This window comes from Chrysochloris asiatica, unplaced genomic scaffold (assembly GCF_000296735.1).
Source record: "Chrysochloris asiatica unplaced genomic scaffold, ChrAsi1.0 scaffold00257, whole genome shotgun sequence".
Lineage (NCBI taxonomy): Eukaryota > Metazoa > Chordata > Mammalia > Afrosoricida > Chrysochloridae > Chrysochloris > Chrysochloris asiatica.
In genome coordinates, this window is record NW_006408775.1 from 1,137,399 (window position 1) to 1,157,346 (window position 19,948).

At 53.8% G+C, this 19,948-nt stretch overlaps 2 protein-coding genes across 2 annotated transcripts in view; both read right to left on the bottom strand.

Moving 5' to 3' along the window:
* Positions 1-501: 501 nt before the first annotated feature.
* Positions 502-994, bottom strand: LOC102836409 (chromosome unknown open reading frame, human C16orf91). The gene is made up of 2 exons (XM_006873942.1): positions 963-994; positions 502-868 (listed from the first exon to the last, which is right to left on the bottom strand). Exons 1-2 carry the CDS (start codon positions 992-994, stop codon positions 502-504), a joined length of 399 nt encoding a protein of 132 aa, XP_006874004.1.
* A 7,323-nt stretch (positions 995-8,317) lies between these two features.
* Positions 8,318-19,948, bottom strand: part of CCDC154 (coiled-coil domain containing 154) — a 25,194-nt gene continuing 13,563 nt past the window's right edge. The window contains exons 7-17 of the mRNA XM_006873943.1: positions 16,310-16,411; positions 15,772-15,900; positions 15,572-15,684; positions 15,222-15,348; positions 14,981-15,118; positions 9,857-9,976; positions 9,521-9,597; positions 9,125-9,242; positions 8,785-8,871; positions 8,447-8,634; positions 8,318-8,375 (exon numbers count right to left, since the gene is read on the bottom strand). Of these exons, the coding sequence (XP_006874005.1) occupies positions 8,318-8,375; positions 8,447-8,634; positions 8,785-8,871; positions 9,125-9,242; positions 9,521-9,597; positions 9,857-9,976; positions 14,981-15,118; positions 15,222-15,348; positions 15,572-15,684; positions 15,772-15,900; positions 16,310-16,411 (1,257 nt within the window). The remainder of the gene's footprint in view (positions 8,376-8,446; positions 8,635-8,784; positions 8,872-9,124; positions 9,243-9,520; positions 9,598-9,856; positions 9,977-14,980; positions 15,119-15,221; positions 15,349-15,571; positions 15,685-15,771; positions 15,901-16,309; positions 16,412-19,948) is intronic.

Here is a 19,948-nt window from a genome sequence, read left to right on the forward strand (position 1 = left end):
ATATGGAAAAAAAGAAAGGGAAAGAAAGAGAAGGAAAGAAAGAAACAAGGAAAAAGGAACTGTTTTGAGTTCATGCTATCAAAATAAAATTTATTTTCGATCTGTTAGCATGAACAGACATCAGTGTGTGCTATTTACACCTTAGCATATCACGAAATACCAAGTTTGATTCATCTGCCATTTTTGACTCAGAAAGCAAAAGAGCTGCAAAAGTAACACTGGATTTAATAGTGTTACCAAACTGCTTTGGGAACATGATAGTGTTGTCGAAAGACATCAAAGTCCACCGGGACACTCTGGAAACCTTTCCTGTGCAGCTCAAGAGAGTTTTGGACGGATTTACTGGGTATCAAGTTATCAGGCGAGGCGTGGGTGATTTTCATCTGCTACAAAGCTGCTCCCACGCCTGCTCTCCACACGGTCAGGGCAGAACCGGTCAAACGTGACATCCAAACTGAAGGGCAGTGCCTGCTCCCTTCCCGCTAGCCCCGGGAGCACCTGTTAAGTCCTCGCCCCGTTGTCAGTTGCAAGCTCCTCGGAGCGGTGGCTGGACTGTGGTTCTTCTCCCAGTACGCCCCGCAACCACTCGTCCGTGCCACTCTCCTCCCGCAGGTAGCACCAGGCGATCAGGGCCAGGAGGGAGAGGCTCAGGGGCAGCACTTTCCACCAGGGCCGCTGCTCCATTTTCCCCAGGGAATGTGCCACCGTCCAACGGGACGGGGTGGCTTTGCTGGAGGAAAACTGGATGGGCCGATTAAGGTCGTCCCCTTCCTCCCTGTCAGCCACCGACCCGACCCGAGCCCGGCCACCGGGCAGCGAGTGCAGGTTTTGGGAGGCCCAGCATTCGTGTCTCAGCGCCCGGGAGGCCCTGGAAGAGAGAGAGCGGTGAGCGCTCGGCCAGTCCTCCCGCTGACTCCCGCCGACTCCCGCCCACAGCACCGCCGAGACCGAGCGCAGCTCACCGGGCCACCGGCGCACACAGGACACGGCTCATCGCGACCTCTGATTCGCACCTGGCGCGGCGGCGCGCAGCCATCCGTCACTTCCGTCGCATATAACCGGAAATCGGTTGCCGCTCCGAGTCTGCAACTCACGACCACAAAACGTGGGCCCAGTCGCGCACCGGAAATGACTCATTTTCCCGTCGGTGTCTTCTGCCACAGGCTCCGTCCTCGCCTGGCCGAGAGTATATGCCGGGAAATGTAGTTTCTAGTCTAGCTGGGTCCTCGGGCAGCCACGCCGAGACAGGCTGAAGGGAGCCGAGGAGAAATGAGCCACCTAACGGATCCCGCCCGAGCATCCCTGTTAGGAGGCGCTTCTGCCATAGCGAAGAACCAGACGTGGACCCACGTGATCCCTCCCCAGGCCAAAAGGAGAGACTCGCCGCCCCCAAAACGTAGGCCAGGAAAGAGCGTCCGAAGCGCTGAAGACCACCGGAGACATAAGCAACTCATCCGTCTCCTCATATGACCCCAGGGATGCAGGCGGCCCCATACGGCACTGAACACAGACCCTGATCTGCTTTGGGATCCCTAGGGGGCTCTGGGGCTTTAATCCCACCAGCAACCCTCTCCTGTGCCTGCTTTGTGCTGGAGGACCCGGGCAGGGGTGACGGGAACCAGCACGACGACATGTGTGTGCACTGCCCAGCCTTGAACCACACTCTAAGCGGCTGTGCTAACAATGGCATCCGTCTGTCCTGTTTCTCCGCTGGGACCCAGAGCCCCATCCGAATCACCCCCAAGCCAACCCACCCACAGGGACCCTGGGAGAACTGCCCAAGGGAAGGCGGAGAGGGCTGGATCTTTCTTTCTGTGCAGAAAGTTCGGGGAACAGCGTTTGGGACAAGCGAGGCAGCCCCGAGGGTGGGGGTGGGGCTTCTAAGCCTCTTTCTCAGATTATTATAGAAACTAGACAGCTTCTGGTGCCTCAGCTTCCGCATATGTAAAATGGGCCTGGGCAGCGCTGGCCTGCTGAGCTCGTGGACGGTACCAAGGTCAGAGTAGCACCTCTTCCTCTCCCCGCTCCTGCCCACACACGCGAGTGACAGCTCTGCTGGACCAATCACCGCCGTGGCCCAGGATCCCACCCTCCTCGCAAGAATCATTACAATACTCCTCCAGAGACTGGCTCCTCCCCCTGACAGTACCAATCCAGAGCCGAGTCCCCTCCTTGGACCCGCCCCCAGATCCCACCAGAGCTGAGTTCTGTACCCGTTTGTCACATCCATAAGGAGGCCTGGTGGTGGTGCAACAGTTAGTTCCTTTGCGAACCTGAAGGTGGCAGCTCTCCGGAAGAAAGACCTGGCAATCTGCTCTCATGAAGATTCCACACTGCGTTGATTCCAACTCACAGGAATCCTAGAGGACAGAGTCGAACTTGTGAATGAAGTGAACATTTGCAGAGCAGTTTCCATTCAACAGTTCATACATTCTGTATTAATCCACACCCTGAAACATCACTTTGCCCCCATAGGGTTCCCAAGCCTGTGTTCTTTACCAGAGCAGACTACAGCCTAGAAAACTTTATGGGACCGTTCTGTCACATGGTGTCTCTATGAATCGGAATCAACAATACACGGAAAACATGATGATGACCCCATTTCTGTGGCCAGTACTAACCCCACCTTGATTCAGCACACGGTTGTCCCTCGGGTGACAGAAGGCTATCCTAGACCTTACCCGCCCCTCCAGTGCAATGGGACTGGAGTGTGAAAGGCCACAGCCCCATGGTCCCAGGGTGCCCCCTCCTGAACCCAGTGAGCTTGAGGAGGTGACAAGTGCTGTGGTGGCCCTTGGGCAACCTGCTGTGGTCCAGTCCTCTCTCTCCACCCCCACCCAGGGTATAAGCCAACAACTTGGCCACCCCTATCTCAGAACACACAGAGAAATTTCGAGGGAGGACTAATGTCCCTCTAATGGGGACACAGTGATATCAGCCCTTGTGTGTTGAATGCCCTGGGTAATTTATTGTAGCGCCTCTTGAGGGCTGGCATATTGGAGCTATTGATTTTCCCCGGGAAGATCAATACGTGGCTCAGGAGCGCAGCAGCAAGCCGACTTTCCCCAGGGCCAGAGCTCCGCTCTCTGGGACTGGGGAGAGACTTGAGGGTGGGGGCTGGAAGGACAGGCAGACCTAGCACTGTCCACAGCCAGAGGTGGCTGGGAGCAGATGAGGGACATAGGCTTGGTCCCCAGGCCTGGCAGCTTGTCCCTCAGTCCCACAACAGGGGTGCAGGGCACCCACCCAACACCATGCTCGACAGGCCTCCCCAGTAACATGTACTAGGTCTTGGCCTCCACGGCCGGACTTTGGTCTGTCACAACCACTTCAGACTAAAGGGAAGGTGGCTAGAGGGCAAACCTCACTGACCCTCAAGTCCCCGCCCACCTTTGGGCCTCACCAGCATTTGCCCAGCCTCACCGAGCTGGCCCCAAGACGCCCCAACACCCATCTGCTCATCTCTCCCCATTCCAGCATTCTCCTCTCAGGTCAAGTTCTTGTCAGTTTCCAAGAGAGGAGGAGGAAGGCTGCCTGGCAGAATCTAAAGCCTCACCAGGGAGGGTACCAGCACGGAAGGTTGCGAAACGGGAAGGCAGATGTGTGTACACAGTGTGTCATGCTGGCGGAGAAGGTCCCAACTCTGTTCCCGACATGCAGTCCCACACCCCAGGCCCCACCCTCCTTCACATGTATAAGTTTTCTGTGCCTGAGTGGCCAAAGACAGTGCATGTTTACTATCACACAGCTTAGAAATCAGTGTCTACACAGGTCTCTCTGGGCTGCTTCCTTCTGGAGGCTGCAAGAAGAATCTGCTTCTGGGCCTTTCCCAGCTGTGGCATCCCCTGGCTGAGGACGCCCCTCCATCTTCCATTGTCTTCCGGCCTTGGACCGCCCTGCCTCCCTTTTATGAGGGCCCTTGTGAGCAAACGGAGCCCAGCCGATACTCCAGAGTTGTCTCTCACCTAAGAGTCAACTGGGACCACACCTCCCGGTCCCCTTTGCCATGTGGGCTCACAGAGCCACAGGGCTCAGAGACTAGGGTGTGGTGGATGTCTTTGGGGGCATCACTCAGCCCATCACAAACAGCTCCCTAGAGCTCCTCCCCCACACTGGGGTTTCTCTCCTCAAGGACATCCTAGTCTCACTGCCCCTTGTACCTTGAGACCCTGAGGACAGAGACCGGTGCCTCCTTGGTCCTCCACCACTGACACCAGCCCATTCAGACTCCCATCTACCCACTATGGGAAGTGCAAGGTTGGGGAAGTCTGACCTTCCCTGAGATCTGAGAAGGAAGAAGAGTCCAGTACTCCACCTGCAAGCAGGTCATTCCTGCACTGACCAATAGGGGGCGGTGTTGTCAAATGACCACAGGGACAGTCCATAGGGGCCTCCCCAGGTCTCATCAGAGCAGAGGCTGCTGGGCTGGGGTAGGGTGAGCCACAGCCAGAACCCCGGGCACATGTCATGGGACCAGAGTCTTGGGGCAGAACAGTGGGCAAGACTGAGACCAGCTACGTATGGGGGGGACAGATTGCAGTAGGCTCTAGACTGATGTCGGCCCCACTCTGATGCTTAGATGCTGTCCTGGACCCTCAGCGTGGTCAAACCCTCCCTACAGCCTTCCCTGGGACCCCCAGAGACCCCTGGCCTATGCTGCCCCTCCCTTGTCCAGCATTAACCCACATGATTCTGCAGTGTCCACAGATTGGCAGACCACTCGCAGCAGGTCACAGGTCTGGCCTGAGGAGGCCTGAGCTTGGGTTTGAATTTTTCACTTTTCTGTCCCTGCAAAGTTGGGAGTCAATACCACAGCCCCAACACTGAGCCCCCCTGTGTCTGTCCTCCTGGGAAGTGGGGGCTTCCTAGGAAGGGTGGAAATCCTGAATGGTGGAAATAGTTGGTGAGGTTGCTGTTAACTGAAAAAAAGGAGGTTGGAGTCCACTCAGAGGCACCTCAGAAGAAAGCCCTGGCAACCTACCCCCCATCCCACCCCCACCCCCCGAAATCAGCCCCTTAAAACTCTCTGGAGCACAGCTCTACTACGGCACACACGGGGTCGCCCTGAGTTGGGTGAACTTCCACAACTGGAAAAACTTGGGGTGAGGCTGTGGTGGTCCCTACAGCCACCCTGTGGCCTGGCAGGAACCTGTTTACCCAGTACACGGGAGGCAGGATATTCAATGGAGAAGGCTACTCCAGAAGTCAAAATAGCATGAAATTTAATTTTCCGCCTATTTGACACGACCGGGTCGGGCCCCAATAGCTGTGGAGATAAGGACTCTCGGGCCAAGGGCAGGAGCCAGCTGGGCTTGCAGCAAACACTCCAGTGTCCCCTGGCAGGCAGTGGCCAGGTGAGCCGCTCTGAGCACACCCCTCCCCATTGGGGCTCTGGTTGCCCGGTGCTAAAGTAAACGGCTCTATTTGCTCAGTCTGCGATTACAATGCCGCCACCAACAAATATTTGCCAGTCCTGCGGGCCAGTCGCTGCAGCCCGGCTATAAATGCTTGAGCGCAGGTGGAGGGGGCCTTTCAAACCTTCAGGCCTCGTCCAGGTAAGAGATGGGTGGGAGTGGGCCAGGCAGGCCTAGGTCTCCCCTGGGGTTCCTGGGGGGCTAATACACCACTGGGGTTTGAGGGGGGTGCAGCCTCTTCATCCCGCCTTGCATAGCTGTGTGTGCTCTGTGCAAGATGGGGGTCGGAGGAGGTCTGGTTTAATGGGGACTGCTTACTCCAAAAGGCCACCACAGCCGGCTAGCCAGGGCTCAGAAAGTCAGGGGCTTATTGAGGCAGACTGTAGGACAAAGATGGGGCTGGGTGATGGGCATGCAAGTCTCACTCTCTGAGTGGCTAATCCCCCAAATCCCATGATAGGGCCATGGGACACCTGGGGCAGACCCCAGCTCTGTGAGCTAGCAGTGTGGGAAGGGCCACCCGAGGCTTCCGGTGTCTTCTGTCATGCAGCGCCCCCCCCAGCCACACATCCCCCGGAAAAGGAGGTGTCTGACTCTGGTCCCAGCTCTCTCGGAACCAAATGCCCTGCTCTTCCTCTTGCTGGAGTCCCCAATAGCCCATGGATGTGGGGGGTGGCTTCTGGGATTCAGAGTCCGTCCTAGTGTGTCTGATGGCCAAGAGGAGCCCTCCTGCCACAGAAATCTCCCGGTTCTACCCAAGACCAGCCCCCTGGAGCCCCACATGCTTCCTCCCTCTCGCTGACCCTCTCAGGCTGGGGACTCTGATGGGGTCCTCTCTATAGCTCTGGTACCTCAGAGGAGACAAGTAAAAGTCTTAGGGTGAGAGGAGAGACAGGAAGACTGGCACAGGGGTAGGGGGGGATGGTGGCGGTGGAGGTCAGTCCACCCACCCCTCTCTTGGAGATCCGAACCTGCCCAGCCCATGCCAGCAACTCTCCCTGGGCCCCAGTTGCTCTGCCCAAGCCCAGCAGACTCGGGCCTGTTTGTTCAGTTCTGACATCAGAGCAATCACAATGCGGGCTGGGGTCTCCACTCACAGAGCCTCCAGACCCCTTACACCCCAACCCATGCTTTCTCCTTAGCCAAGCTCTGGTGACCTCATCGCTGCAGGACATCCCAAAGACCCACTGATCTTTCCTGTTGACAATTCTGACCGTCTCTTGCTCCACACACGTACACACACGGGGCCCAGCCCTCCAGGAGCAGTCCCCTACCCCCCAGCCTTTCATAGCCCATCTCCTGCAAGACAGAGGGGAGAAAAGAAATGGTCTCCCAGACGGCTCACCTGTCCCTCTCTCCACCTGTCCCCAACAGGCGCCAGCTGCCTCGGAAGGCCCGGGCTTCAGGACAGCTAAGAGATGGCCGCTCGGGTGGCCCAGCCCCTCTGCGACTTCCAGCTGTCCCTACCTTTCCACCAGCCCTTCCTACCCTCGGAGCCCGAGCACCTGGAGACCTCAGAGGAGGAAGAGGAGGAGGAGGAAGACGAAGAAGAGGAAGAGAGCCAAGAGGAGGCGCAGGAGGGCGAGGACCCGGGAGATGGCGGCCTGTCCCCACGCAGTGCAGGTGGGACCCCAGCCTCCGAGGGTCCGAGCAGCCCGGAGTCTGCGCGGCGGCTGCTCCGCTTCTCCCAGCTCATCAGCTACGACATCAGGAGGTACTTCGGCCGGAAAGAGCAGGGGCCAGAGCCCGACGCCCAAGACATCCAGCGGGAGAGTCGCACAGCAGGCGGGTCGGCCCGGGAGCGCTATTACGCCGATCTGGCACGCGAGGCCGGTGGGACGCCCCCAGAACCCGCCGAGCCCCCCGCGCTGGGGCCGCTGGCTGAGCTGTTCGAGTACGGGTTAGGGCGCTGCGCGGGGCCCAGTGGGGGCCGCGGCCTGAGGTTACAACGCAAGTATGGCCACATCACGCCCATGGTCCAGAGGCAGCTGCCTCCGTCCTTCTGGAGAGAGCCGTCGCCCAGCCCCCTGGGCCTGCTGCACCCCGGGACCCCCGACTTCAGCGACCTGCTGGCCAACTGGACCGCCGAGGCTGGCCCTGACGGCCAGGGCCTGGAGGGGGCGCCGTTGTCCGAGGCCTAGCCAGTAAGCTGGGCACACAAAACTGTCCTATGCCCCCCCACACACACACACAAGCCCTCAGGGCGTCACCGGAGGAGGGGCTGTGCTGGACAGCTACCTCCCACTCCACCCTGGCCCCTCAGAGTGCGTCCACCACAGGACCAGAGCAGCTGATTGAAACCCTTCGAAGGCTGTGGCGCAGGGGTCTGGGCTGGGGTGTTATCACCCACAGTCAGCCAGACCTGAGCCAGCCCTAAGGTCGCCACTGTCACTGCCCACTCACCCTGGGGCCCTAGGGCTTCGAAGTCCCCTCGCGGCCACAGCAGGGGCAGGGCTGGCAGTTGGGTCAGGGTTTTCTGAAGAGAGGGTCGCTGTGCCCTGATTAGGAACTTAAGACCACTGTTTGTAGCTCACTTTTGTGCCCCCAGAGGCCCCCCTCCTCCACCTCGAGAGAACTCAGCAGGCTCCGCCCACAGGCTCGCAGCCCCTCCCTCTGGCCACCTGAGACTCCCGCCCCTCCTACAGAGTGGGAACTTGATGTGGGCTTTGGGAGTCACGAGACTCGGTTCCCCCCTCGCCGGTCCACATTAGTACCCAGAGTTCCTGAGTCACCACCCCAACGGGTGCCTGACCCCTTGCCCAGGGGGCTCTACAGCCTGGCCTGGCGGTACAAGCAGGAGGTGGGGTCCTTCAGGGGTCTGACACGAATCGGAGGAACTAGCTCATTTACTGCTGAATAAGGGGCAGACACCGAAGGTGTGCACTCGGCTCCGGGCCACAGGACTAGTTCGTCCTCCGTCGGGGCACCAGGCTCATGAGCAGCGCCTTCCACTGCAACCACCTGCAAGACAGCAGCTAGGGGAGCATCCCTGGACCCCCGGCCTCCCCTCCCGGGCCAGCCCTGCTGCCCACCTGGTGGCCTGGTACAAGCCCCACTGGTTCACTGAGGCCAGCTCGCTGAGGGCGACGTCCTTGATGAAGAAGCGCTGGCGCACCAAGGACATGAGGACCCTGCGGCTGCCCAGGGTCAGCGCCCATGGACCCTCCTCGCTCCACAGCCGCATCACGCTCTCCCGCAGTGTGGCGATCTCCTCCACCCGCTGGAGGGACAGAGAGGGAGGGGGCCGGCCGAAGGAATGCCAGAGTCTGGCAACCAACAAGGGACTTATCTTCCGGCCGCTGGCGTTGGCCAGGAAGGCCTTCTCCAGTGGGAGACTCGGACAGACTGACAGGGAAGGGCAGCTGCTCACCAGTTTGGTCTCCGTATTAAACTTGAGGTTCTGAATAGTCTTGTTGTCCTGGAGGCTGTTTTCCAACTTCATGACCTGGTTCTGGAACTGAAGGTAGCCCCTCCTTACCAGCTGGGTGCCCCACTCACATCAGGCAGGACGCCCCCCCCACTTTCTCCTGACCATGACAAGATGGGGCAAGAAGTTGACCCCTAGTGGGGTCCAGCCATAGTCTTGAGGCTGCCACCTGGGAGTCAGCCAGCAGGACAGCGGATTCTGAATCAGACAATGCCCCCTGGGCTGGGAGACACTTTCTAGGCATTCTCTGCTCTCCTGGCCCCCAGCCCAGGGCTCTGCGTACTGTGGCCAGCTTGCCCTGGATCTCTGCGATCTTTCGTGCAGGGTGGTCCTCCTTAAGCTGCTGCACCGAGGTCAGCAGGGTGGACAGCTCCTGCCGCAATGCCCCCACCTCGAACTCCCTGTGGCACGGACGACAGGGCGGTGGCAAACTGGGTCAAATGGAGGGAGGCTGAGTTCCAGAGCGGGGAGGGGGCGAGGCATGGCAGAGCATGAGGGGGGCACTCAGCAGAGCTCTCTTCCGTGGAGAGGGTCCAGGTGTGGTGGTAGGAGCTATGAGCACCTGCACTGGAGGCCCAAGCCGGACACAGTAAAGCCAGCCCCCCTCTGGACAAGGCTTGTGGACAAGCCGATGGTCCTCTGAGCTCCCGGGGGGAGTGGCTGAGCCTACTGTCCTCACCTAGCTTTGCCCTCGTTGGCGATCTTCAGGTCTGAGTCAGTCTTGTGCAGGGCACACTTGTCTGAGACACCTTCTATCTGAGAACAGGTGGCTGGGCTCAGGGTGGGGCAGCCTGGAGAAACCACCCCATGCCTGGCCAATGGAGCACCGTCACCCCCATCCCAGCCCTGCCAGCAGAGAACAGGCAAGTAAGGGAGGAAGGGGAAGGGAAGAAAGAGAAGAAGAGGGAGGGGGAGGAAGAAGAGGAGGGAAGGGAGGGGAAAAGAGAAGGGGGAGGGTCCCCAAAGCCAGCCATGCCCAGGTGAAGAGGGGACAAGGTGTCCATCTCCCACCCACCTGCCGGGGGAGGCTGTCCACCTTCTCGCGCACCTCCCTCAGGTGCGCCTCAGTCTCCTGCCGCCACCGAGTTAAGTCCTCCAGGGGCCTCCTCTCTATGCCTTCCCGTTCACTCTTCATCTGAGACAGGCACCCCAGTGAGGGGCTGAGGGACCCCTGAAGGAGGAATGATGAACTGAGGGATGGGCCCCTCCAGTGGAGGACATGGGGGCCCCAGAAAGTGAGTCTGTGAGTCACAGAAGTTGACACCACGGGCAGAGAACACTGGGACAGGTACCACCAGCACCCAACTACCTCACTCTGGGTTAGAGTACAGGCTCCAGGTTAGAACACAGACTCTGGGTTAGAGCACAGACTCTGAGTTAGAGCACAGACTCTGGGTTAGAGCACGGGCTCTGGGTTAGAGCACAGACTCTGGGTTAGAGCACACAGGCTCCGGGTTAGAGCACGGGCTCTGGGTTAGAGCACAGACTCTGGGTTAGAGCACGGGCTCCGGGTTAGAGCACGGACTCCGGGTTAGAGCACAGGCTCCGGGTTAGAACACAGGCTCTGGGTTAGAGCACGGGCTCCGGGTTAGAGCACAGACTCTGGGTTAGAACACAGGCTCTGGGTTAGAACACAGGTTCTGGGTTAGGGGCACAGGCACACAGACGTGCACACAGCCCAGGGAGGTCAGGATGGCAGGCTCAGAGAAGGAAAGGGGGTGGCTACACAGCCCCTCCATGAAGACCCTGCTGTGCATGGAGTCGGCAGAGCATGAGCAGCCTACACCCACAGAGAGAGAAGAGGACTAGCTAGGCCACCAAGATGAGTTGGGGCAGTTCTGACCACACCCACCCAGGAGGCACATGGGACAGGCCTTGGTAGGAGACAAAGGGTGATCACAGACATTCACTGCAGCCAAAAGGGGATGTAACCTAAGTGTTAATCAGCGATGGATGGATCAGCGGTCCATCACACAAAGGAACATTTCTCAGCTACAAAGCGAAGGAAGGTCTTCAAGCACGCATCCACACGGATAAACCTCGGAAACAACGGGCTTAATGCAATAATCAGACACAAAAGGGCAGCTACTGTATGACCCTACTTACATGAAGTATCTGCAACAGGCAAACGAACCGAAACAGAAAGAATACTAGTGGTTACCCATCTGTGTGTCATACTGGGGTGGCTTGTGTGTTGCTGTGATTTGGAAGCTAGCCCCCAGTATTTAAAATATCAGCAAGGGTTGCTCATAAGGTTTCAGTGGAGCTTCCCAACTAAGAGAGACGAGGAAGAAGGAGAGACAAATAACTTCTGAATGTTTAATCACTGGAAAAGTCATGAATAACAGTAGAACATTGTCAATTTTAGTGCCAGAAGATGAGCCCCTCATGTTAGAAGGCACTCAAATTACAAATGGGAAAGAGCTGACTCCTCAAAATAGATTTGACCATAATGACACGCATGGAGCAAACCTTCCAGACCTCCATTTACTCATGGGCACAACTCCAAATGAGGAGAAACAGCTGTACACATCCGTTAATAATCAAACATGGAAGACACAACATATGAATCTTGGAAAACCGGAAGTTGTCAAAAATGAAATTGGCCATTTTGAATCTGAGAATCATATATTTTACTATGCCAGGAACTACAAATTGAAGAGGAATGACACCCCGTTCATTGGGGGACCTGTCCTGAGGTACACTACTGTCTGTGATAGGAGAATATTCATATACCTACAAGGAAGACCAGTTAATACCACTATTATTCAAATTTACGCACCAACCACTAAGATCAGTGATGATAAAACTGAAGAACTCTATCAACTTCTCCAGTCTGAAATTGATCAAACATACATACAGTCAGGATGCTTGTAATATAATTACTGGAGATTGAAATGTGAAAGTTGGAGACAAAGAGGAAGGATCAGTAATTGAAATACATGGCCTTGGTGATGGAAATTATATTGGAGATCACAGGGAAGAATTTTGCAAGACCAACAACGTATTCAATTGCACATACCTTTTTTAAAACAAAAACTTTACACATGGAGCTCACCAGATAGACTACACAGGACTCAAATTGATTACATCTGTGAGAAGAGACAGTAGAAAAGCTCACTATCATCAGCCAAAAGAAGGCTGGGGGACCATTAATTGTTCATATGCAAGTTCAGGCTGAAGCTGAAAGAAAATGAAAACAATCATGAGAGCCAAAATATGACCTTGAGTATGTTGTTGTTGTTGTTAAGTGCCGTCGAGTCGGTTCCGACCCATAGCCTGTACAGGGTTTCCGAGGGTGTAAATCCTTACGGGAGTAGAAAGCCTCATCTTTCTCCCGCGGAGCAGCTGGTAGTTTCGAACCGCTGACCTTAAGGTTCGCAGCCCGATTCGTAACCACTAAGCTACCAGAGCTACCTTGAGTATATGCCACCTGAATTTACAGATCATCTCAAGAACAGATTTGATGCACGAGACACTAATGACCAAAGACCAGAAGAGTTGTGAACACCATACAGAAGAAAACAAAGGGTTATTAAAAGACAGGAAAGAAAGAAATGACCAAAATGGATGTCAGAAGACTCTTGGAAACTTTTCTTGAGCGTAGAAAACTAAAGTGAATGGAAGAAATGAGGAAGTAAAAGAGTTGAAGAGGAAATTTCAAAGGGCAGCTTGAGAAGACAAAGTCAAGTATTATAATGAAATGTTCAAAGGCCTAAAGTTAGAAAAACAACCACAAAGAGCATGCTCAGCATTTTTCACGCTGAAAGAACTGAAGAAGAAAAAATTCAAGCCTCAACTTGCAATATTGAGGATTACATTGTCAGGAGGGACCGGCCACTGGAGAAGGATATCATGTTTGTTTGGTAAGATGGAGGGTCAGAGACAAAGAGGAAGACATCCAATGACATGGATTGGCCAAGTGGCAGCATCGATGGACTCAAGCATGGCAACAATAGTGAGGTAGGCCCAGGACCGGGCAGTGTTTTGTCCTTCTGTGCATAAGTTCGCTATGAGTCGGTACCGACTCGGTGGCACCTAACAACAACAACAAATGGGCAAAATATTGAACGATGCAGAAAACATCAAAAGCAAATGGAAGGAATTCAGTCACTGTACCAAAAAGAAATGGTCGATGTTCACCCATTTCAAGAGGTGTTGTTGTTGTTGTTATGTGCTGTGGAGTCGGTTCCGATTCATAGTGACCCTGCACAGGATTTCCGAGGCTGTTAATCTTTACGGGAGCAGAACGCCTCATCTTTCTCCCGCGGAACCGCTGGTAGTTTCGAACTGCTGACCTTATGGTTCGCAGCCCGATTCGTAACCACTACGCTAGCACATCACTAAGAATCAACAGTATTAAAGAAAGACATCCAAGCTGCACTGAAGGCATTGGAGAAGAGCAAGACTCCAGGAATTGATGAAATAAGAATTGAACTTTTTCAGCAAACGGCTGCAGCGCTGGAGGTACTAAGTCATCTCTGCCAAGAAAATTAGAAGACAGCTAGCTACCTGGCCAATCGATTGGAAGAGATCCGTATTTGTGCCCATTCCAAACAGAGGTGACCCAATGGAATGCAGAAATCATCAAACAGTATCATTAATATCACATACAAGGAAAATTTTACTGAAGATAATTCAAAAACAGCTGCCAGAAATTCAAACCGGATTCAAAAGAGGATGTGGAACTAGAGAAACCATTGTTGATGTCAGATGGATCATGGCTGAAAGCAGAGGACACAAGGAAGATGTTCACTTGTGTTTTGTGACTATGCAAAGGGTTTTAGACTTAATAAACCATGAATAACAGTACAAAAACCAGGTAGTCCACATTTAATTGTGCTGGTGAGGAGCCTGTACAGAGACCAAGACGCAGTCATTAGAACAGAGGAAGGGGATGTTGGATGACTTTAAATCAGGAAAGGTGTATCAGGTTGTATGCTTTCACCTTATTTATTCAATCTGTATACTGAGCAAATCATCCAAAAAACTCGATTATATGAAGAAGAACATGGCATCAAGATTGGAGGAAGACTCATTAACAACCTGCGACATGCAGATGACACAATTTTCCTTGCTGGAAGTGAAGAGTACTTCAAATACTTACGATGAAGATCAAAGAGCACAGCCTTCAGTAACCAGAATCCACACAATTGGACTAATAAATAACATCATGATAAATGGGGGGAAGATTGAAGTTATCAAAGACTTCATTTTGCTTGGATCCACAATCTATGCTCATGGAAGTCAGGGTCAAGAAATCAAATGATTTCTTTAGGCCTTGGGCAAATCTGCTACATAAGACCTCTTTAAAGTGTTCAAGACCCAAGACCTGGTATTTTCAGTGGCCTCATTTATACATGAAAATTGGAAAATGAATAAGGAAGACTGCAGAAGAATTGGTGCATCTGAGTTATGGTGTTGGAGAAGAATATTGAAAATACCACAGACCACCAGAAGAACCAACAAACCTATGTTACAAGAATGCTCCTTAGAAGCCAGGATGGTGAGACTTTGCGTCTCATACTTAGGACATGTTATCAGGAGGGACGAGTCCCTGGAGAAGGACATCATGCTTGGTAAAGTGGAGGGCCATCAAGAAAGGGGAGCACTCCTAAGGAGATGTATTGGTGTAGCTGCGGCAGCCAGGGTCTCAGATGTAACAGCCATTGTGAGGGTGGTGCGGGCGGGATGCACAGGGTTTTGTGTGTCTGTTGTGCACAGGCTCACTATGGGTTGGAACTGACTCAAGGGTACCTAACAACAACAAAAGGGCTAAGGGGAGGTGGTTGGGGTGAAGACTGAGAACTGTGGACTTCCTTTTGAGAAGGTGGACATGTTCTAAAATGGACGTGTCTGTGGACATACAGGAAACCACCAACCGTACATGTTCGATGGGTCATCTTGGTAAAGCCGCTCAAATCGGGAAACCCAAAGGGCAAGTGATCCCTGGAGCCCGAGACTGCCGGGCTTTCTGGGGGCCTCATCAGCTGACACTGGCTGAGGGGGGGTCATACAGGGAGGTTGTACCTGCACAGTAGGTCTTCAGGTGATCACTGGGTGAGGAGGAGGGCTCCCCTGTCATCTTCAGGGCCCCTCCAGAGTGTCCCCTTGCCCTCTTGTCCTGCTCTGAGCTCACCTCGGACAGTCGCAGGTTCAGCGTCTGCTCCTGCAGGTCTATTCTCCAGCTCAGGGCCACGAAGTGGTCAGCCAGGTCCTTCACCTGCCTGGCCAGCTCCTGGGCAGACACCTCCAGGGCCTGACTCTTCTCTTGAAGCTGTGGGTAGTGGAGGCCCCGCTGAGGCCAGGTGTCCATGTGCGTGCAGGGAGACTGCCTGACCCCTGTCACTGCCCACCCCAATGCCCCCAGCTGGGCTCACCAGTTCCAGTGCACTGCTTGCCTCCTGCTGGGCCAACTCGCCTGCCAGCCGCAGTGCTTCCAGGTTCTCCTGCAGGTAGGTGGCCAGCTCCCTGGCCTCGCTAGTTTCCACATGCCCCTTGGGGTCCCTGAAGTTGGGGCCACCAAGACGACGGCCCCTCAGCATTGGGGCAGGGAGGAGAGGCTGCCATTGGTCTCTGAACTTCTGGGAGAGCTGGGGAGCTTTTACTCAGGGAACCCAGGGGGACGGACCGTGGACAGGTCGTACAGGGAGTGCCCTTGCTGAGCAGGACTATACCCCCTCTGGTCCATTCCCAGGGTCCCTGCTCCTGGCCCCATTCGAACACCCACCGGGCCTGTAGGACGTGGTTCAGGGACACCTGGTTCTGCCGCACGAACTTGGTGAGCTGGACCACCGCCCGGTCCAGGCCCCGACACTGTTCCAGAAGGTGCGATTCTTCCCGCTGCTGTGCAGAGCGGACCTGAGACCTCACCCAACCCGGACCCGCCGTCACCCTGCCCCACCGGGACCCAGTCCCCGCAGTCCTGACCTCACGCTGCTCGCGCAGAGACAGTAGATACTCGGCGTTCCTCTCCTGTAGCTTCTGCCAGCGGGTCTCCAGCTCCTCCCACAGACTGGTCTCCGTCTGCTGCCGGGAGCCCTCCGCGTTCTTCATCTTCTGTGGGCGACGCACACTGCCGCTGTGAGCCCAAGTCTGGCAGGCCCCTCCCGCGTCCCAGGTCTCACCTGTACACTGCACCCCACAGCCCTGCTCCAGCCCACACACCACCCCAACTGTTGGTCAACCCCACACTTCACTGCTTTCCTTCCGCCATGCCCATTGGCCCCGACCCTTGCCATCTGTTGCCACCCCACCTATGTCCCACCTGGCCTGTGCTCTGCCCCCCACTTCCCCCCTGCTCCCACCGCACCTTACCCGCCGGCCACATCCAGACCCCACCCAATCAATGCACTGCGTCACCTCACCTACGACCAGTCTGTGTCCAAACCAGTGCCCTGCCCCAGCTGCACCCGTCTGACTGGCATCGCCCAGCCCCCCACTAATGCGGTGCCCTGCTCTTGGGCACCTTCTCCAGGGCCAGGAAGCTCTTCTGCAGGAAGCTGCACAGCTTGGCCTCCCTCTTCAAGAAGCGCAGGCTCATCTCCTCCCCGAGCTTGGTCACCTGCGCCTGTGGGACCACCTGGGTCACCGGGCATCCCTGCCTGGCACACTGACTCTGCATCCCTGTCCCTGCACCACCCACAGGGTCCACCCACAGTGTCCACCCACAGAGGACCAGGAGGGGGACTCTGCGGACTGCAAGAAAGAGCTCCCAGCTGTTCACTAGGACCACCCACTTGCGTGCAGTGTGGGTGTGAGCATGTTTGTGCACAATCTCACACATGCATACTCATACACACATGAGCACATATACAGACACATGCACACACATCCCTGGAAGGGGAGCCCCCAAGCCTAGGACAGCCCCTTCATGCCTGCTATCCAGGGCCACCAACTCCCTCGAGGAGAACCCAGAGTCACCCCGAGTTGTCCCTCCACTCCAGGACTGTACGGGGCCCCAGTCCTCCCTTGGTGACTCCGCTACCCCAGATTGTAAGACACGGGAAACGACACCCCTGCGCTGTCAGACTGCCTGGTGCACATGACACACGGTTTCCACAAGGCATCCACAGGGGCACAGGGCAGGGTGTGGTCTGCATGCCAACTTCTCCACTGTGTGGGCACAGCTCAGGAGGAGCCACGGCCAACACCAGCAGCACATGTCTGTGCCCATGACATTGTACTTACAACACTGATTTGTGTGTGTATGTATTTATATTTATCATTTTATGTTCTTTATTGTTAGTATGGCATGTTGGTGGCACAGTGGTTAAGGGCTCGGTTACTAACTGAATGTTCAGTGGTTCAAACACACCAGCTTCAGTGGGAGTAAGACACAGTGGTCTGCTCCCATGAAGATCTGTCGTCCTGGAAACACTATGGGACCGTTGGACTCTGTTCTATAGCATTGCTGAGTCCAAATCGAATCGACTGCATAGCAACAGGGGTTTTATTGGGGGGGGGGGCATCCCTCCTTTCTTATCTTCTTTTTTCTTCCTTCTTTCTTTTTCCCCCGCCCCCGTCCCTCTTTCCTTATCCTCTTTCTTTCTTCTTTCTCTTTCTTTTTTTTTTCTTTTTAAATTTCTGAGCTGCACTGTTTATTTTTCTGCTTGACCCCTAGGCCATTATAACTATGGGGTTTCATCTAAACCTTTACTACATACACCACAGGTACAGAAATATATGGACACATTTTTTTTTTGAGAATCGACATTTTGCAAAATGCAGCAAACATTTTGATTTTAATTTATACATGAGAAAAGGAACTGTTCAAAAGGTTTTTAATGCAATTGTTAAATTAAATCATTGTTAGTGCGTCCTGAAATTGAGACACTTAGCCTAATTTGACCCAATGAGACTGACCTTGTGAAGCGGAGAAGAAAGATGAGCTATTTGCACTCCTCAGTACAGCAAGACAAGGGTGGGTGAGACGCAACACCCTTGCTTAGCTCACAGACCTGATTTGAAATTAGGGTTTCCCTAGGGTGTGGCCCGCACAAAACGAGGGGCCTCAGCACCATCAAGAAGAGAACTGGGAGCTAAGCTCATCATTGGAACCAGAGGACCCGCAGGGAGGATTGACGCAAAGGGCTCCCCCATGCTGAAGGACCATCCTCCTAAACTGTGAGGTGACAGAAAGTGTTCCCATAAAGTTAGTGCCCTGGATTCAGTCTAGGATTCCAATCTGGGAGAATACCTGTTTATCTGTTAAAACCATCTAGTGCTGGTATTTCTGTTAAAGAAGCACAAAGTAATTATGACATATCTAAACCACTGCCCCAAATTCCTCAATACCCTCTTAAATCAGATGTCACAGAGGGATTAGTTCCCATTTTGCAGAACTTTCTTTTTAAAGACTTAATTATCCCTCACACCAGCCCTTGTAATACTCCTATGTCGCCTGTTGAGAAACAGAAACCGGAGGTTCTATCAGTATTTGAAGGTAATCAACTACATTATTACTTCTAGATTTCCAATAGTCCTATTTCTGCACTCACTGCTCTCTGGTAACTGCAGACACAACATGTTTTAGTGTAATTGATCTTTGTCGTGCCTTCTTTAGCGTTCCTGTACACCCAGAGAGCCAGTATATGTTTGGCTTTATTGGGAGGATCAACCATTTAGACAGTAGTATCTGTTTTTTTTACTTTCCCACCTATTTTTCACAAATCTTATATGCTGACTTACAACCTTTTGCTATTTAAGAGTGGATCTAAATCGTTACAATATCTGGTGAATTTGTAATATGCTCATACTTCCAGAAAGCTGCATTGGGGACAGTTATAATTTTGTTAAGATATCTGGGGACACAAATTTTCTATTGAAAAAATACTATTGTCCACAGAGGACTAGAGTGGAGAGTGAAGCGTCCAGATAAGAAGTGAGGGCATGTGCACAAGAACACGTACACTTGCAGATAGTACCCCCCTTAACCTGGCTTCAATGGCTGGATGATCAGAACTCAACTGGAGGAAGAAAGAAGAAAGAAGGGGGGAAAAAAAGAGTAATCTGATACAATTTGATGAACTTGACCTACACCTATGGATGTAGTAGCTCAAAAGAGGGAACAAATATTTACAGCGAGGATCATTCCCACCCCCTCGATACACAAGGTAGACAGGGATGGACAACTTGGACATTGGCTACCCAAAATGGGAGAGCTACAAAGGCAAGAAGTGACTGGCTTACAAGCTTTCAAGAGGGAGCTTAGATCCAGGGGGCGCAGTGGAGGGTGGAAATCTCCACTGAGTAGTATCCAATCTGTCTGGGTGGGGCTGATGAAAGGAGATGGGATAGCACTCATGTGGCACAATAGTGAATTGCTATCAGGACTGACTGTGAGGGTTGGAAATGTAAAGGTGGACGTTTTGTAGCAAAAGGAAAGGAGTGATTGACTTTGCAGTCCAGGAGCAGAGGTCCCTGGGACCATCAGGGGAGAAGAGCTGAGTGCAGGACCCTACCCAGAGAAACAGTGACGCCAGATATGGAGGCAGAGATGATGATGTGGAGAGATGGAGCAGTTGGGGACTCTGGACCCAGAGAGGGAGAGGGGCTGTGTGCTGACAACCAGGGGGCAGGCTTATAGGATATACTCTTTGGTTGGTTGATGATGCATGGAGGAGATTGTAACCATGGCAATGAAACGATATACAATAGGATGTATGTAAAGCTAATGTTCTCCCATGTATCTCTCGCATAATTCACAATAAAAACTTTAAAAGAAAAAAAAAGTGAGTTAATGATTGTTGTTGTTATGTGCCGGTTCTGACTCATAGCGACCCTGTACAGGGTTTCCTAGGCTGTAAATCTTTACGGGAGCAGAATGCTGTTCCTTAGCACCGCTGGTAGTTTCAAATTGCCGACCTTGTGGTTCACAGCCCGATTCATAACCACTACGCTACCAGAGTTAATGATACAAGTACAAAAAAAACCCCACTATTGTCTCAGCTTTCTATTAAATATCTTGTTAATGTTGTTAGGTGTCATCAAGTCGGTCCCAACTCAGCGACCCTACGCACAACAGAACAAAACACTATCCAGGCCTTCGCCAACCTCACAATCATGGCTATGCTTGAGCCCACTGCTGCTGCCACTGTGCCAATTC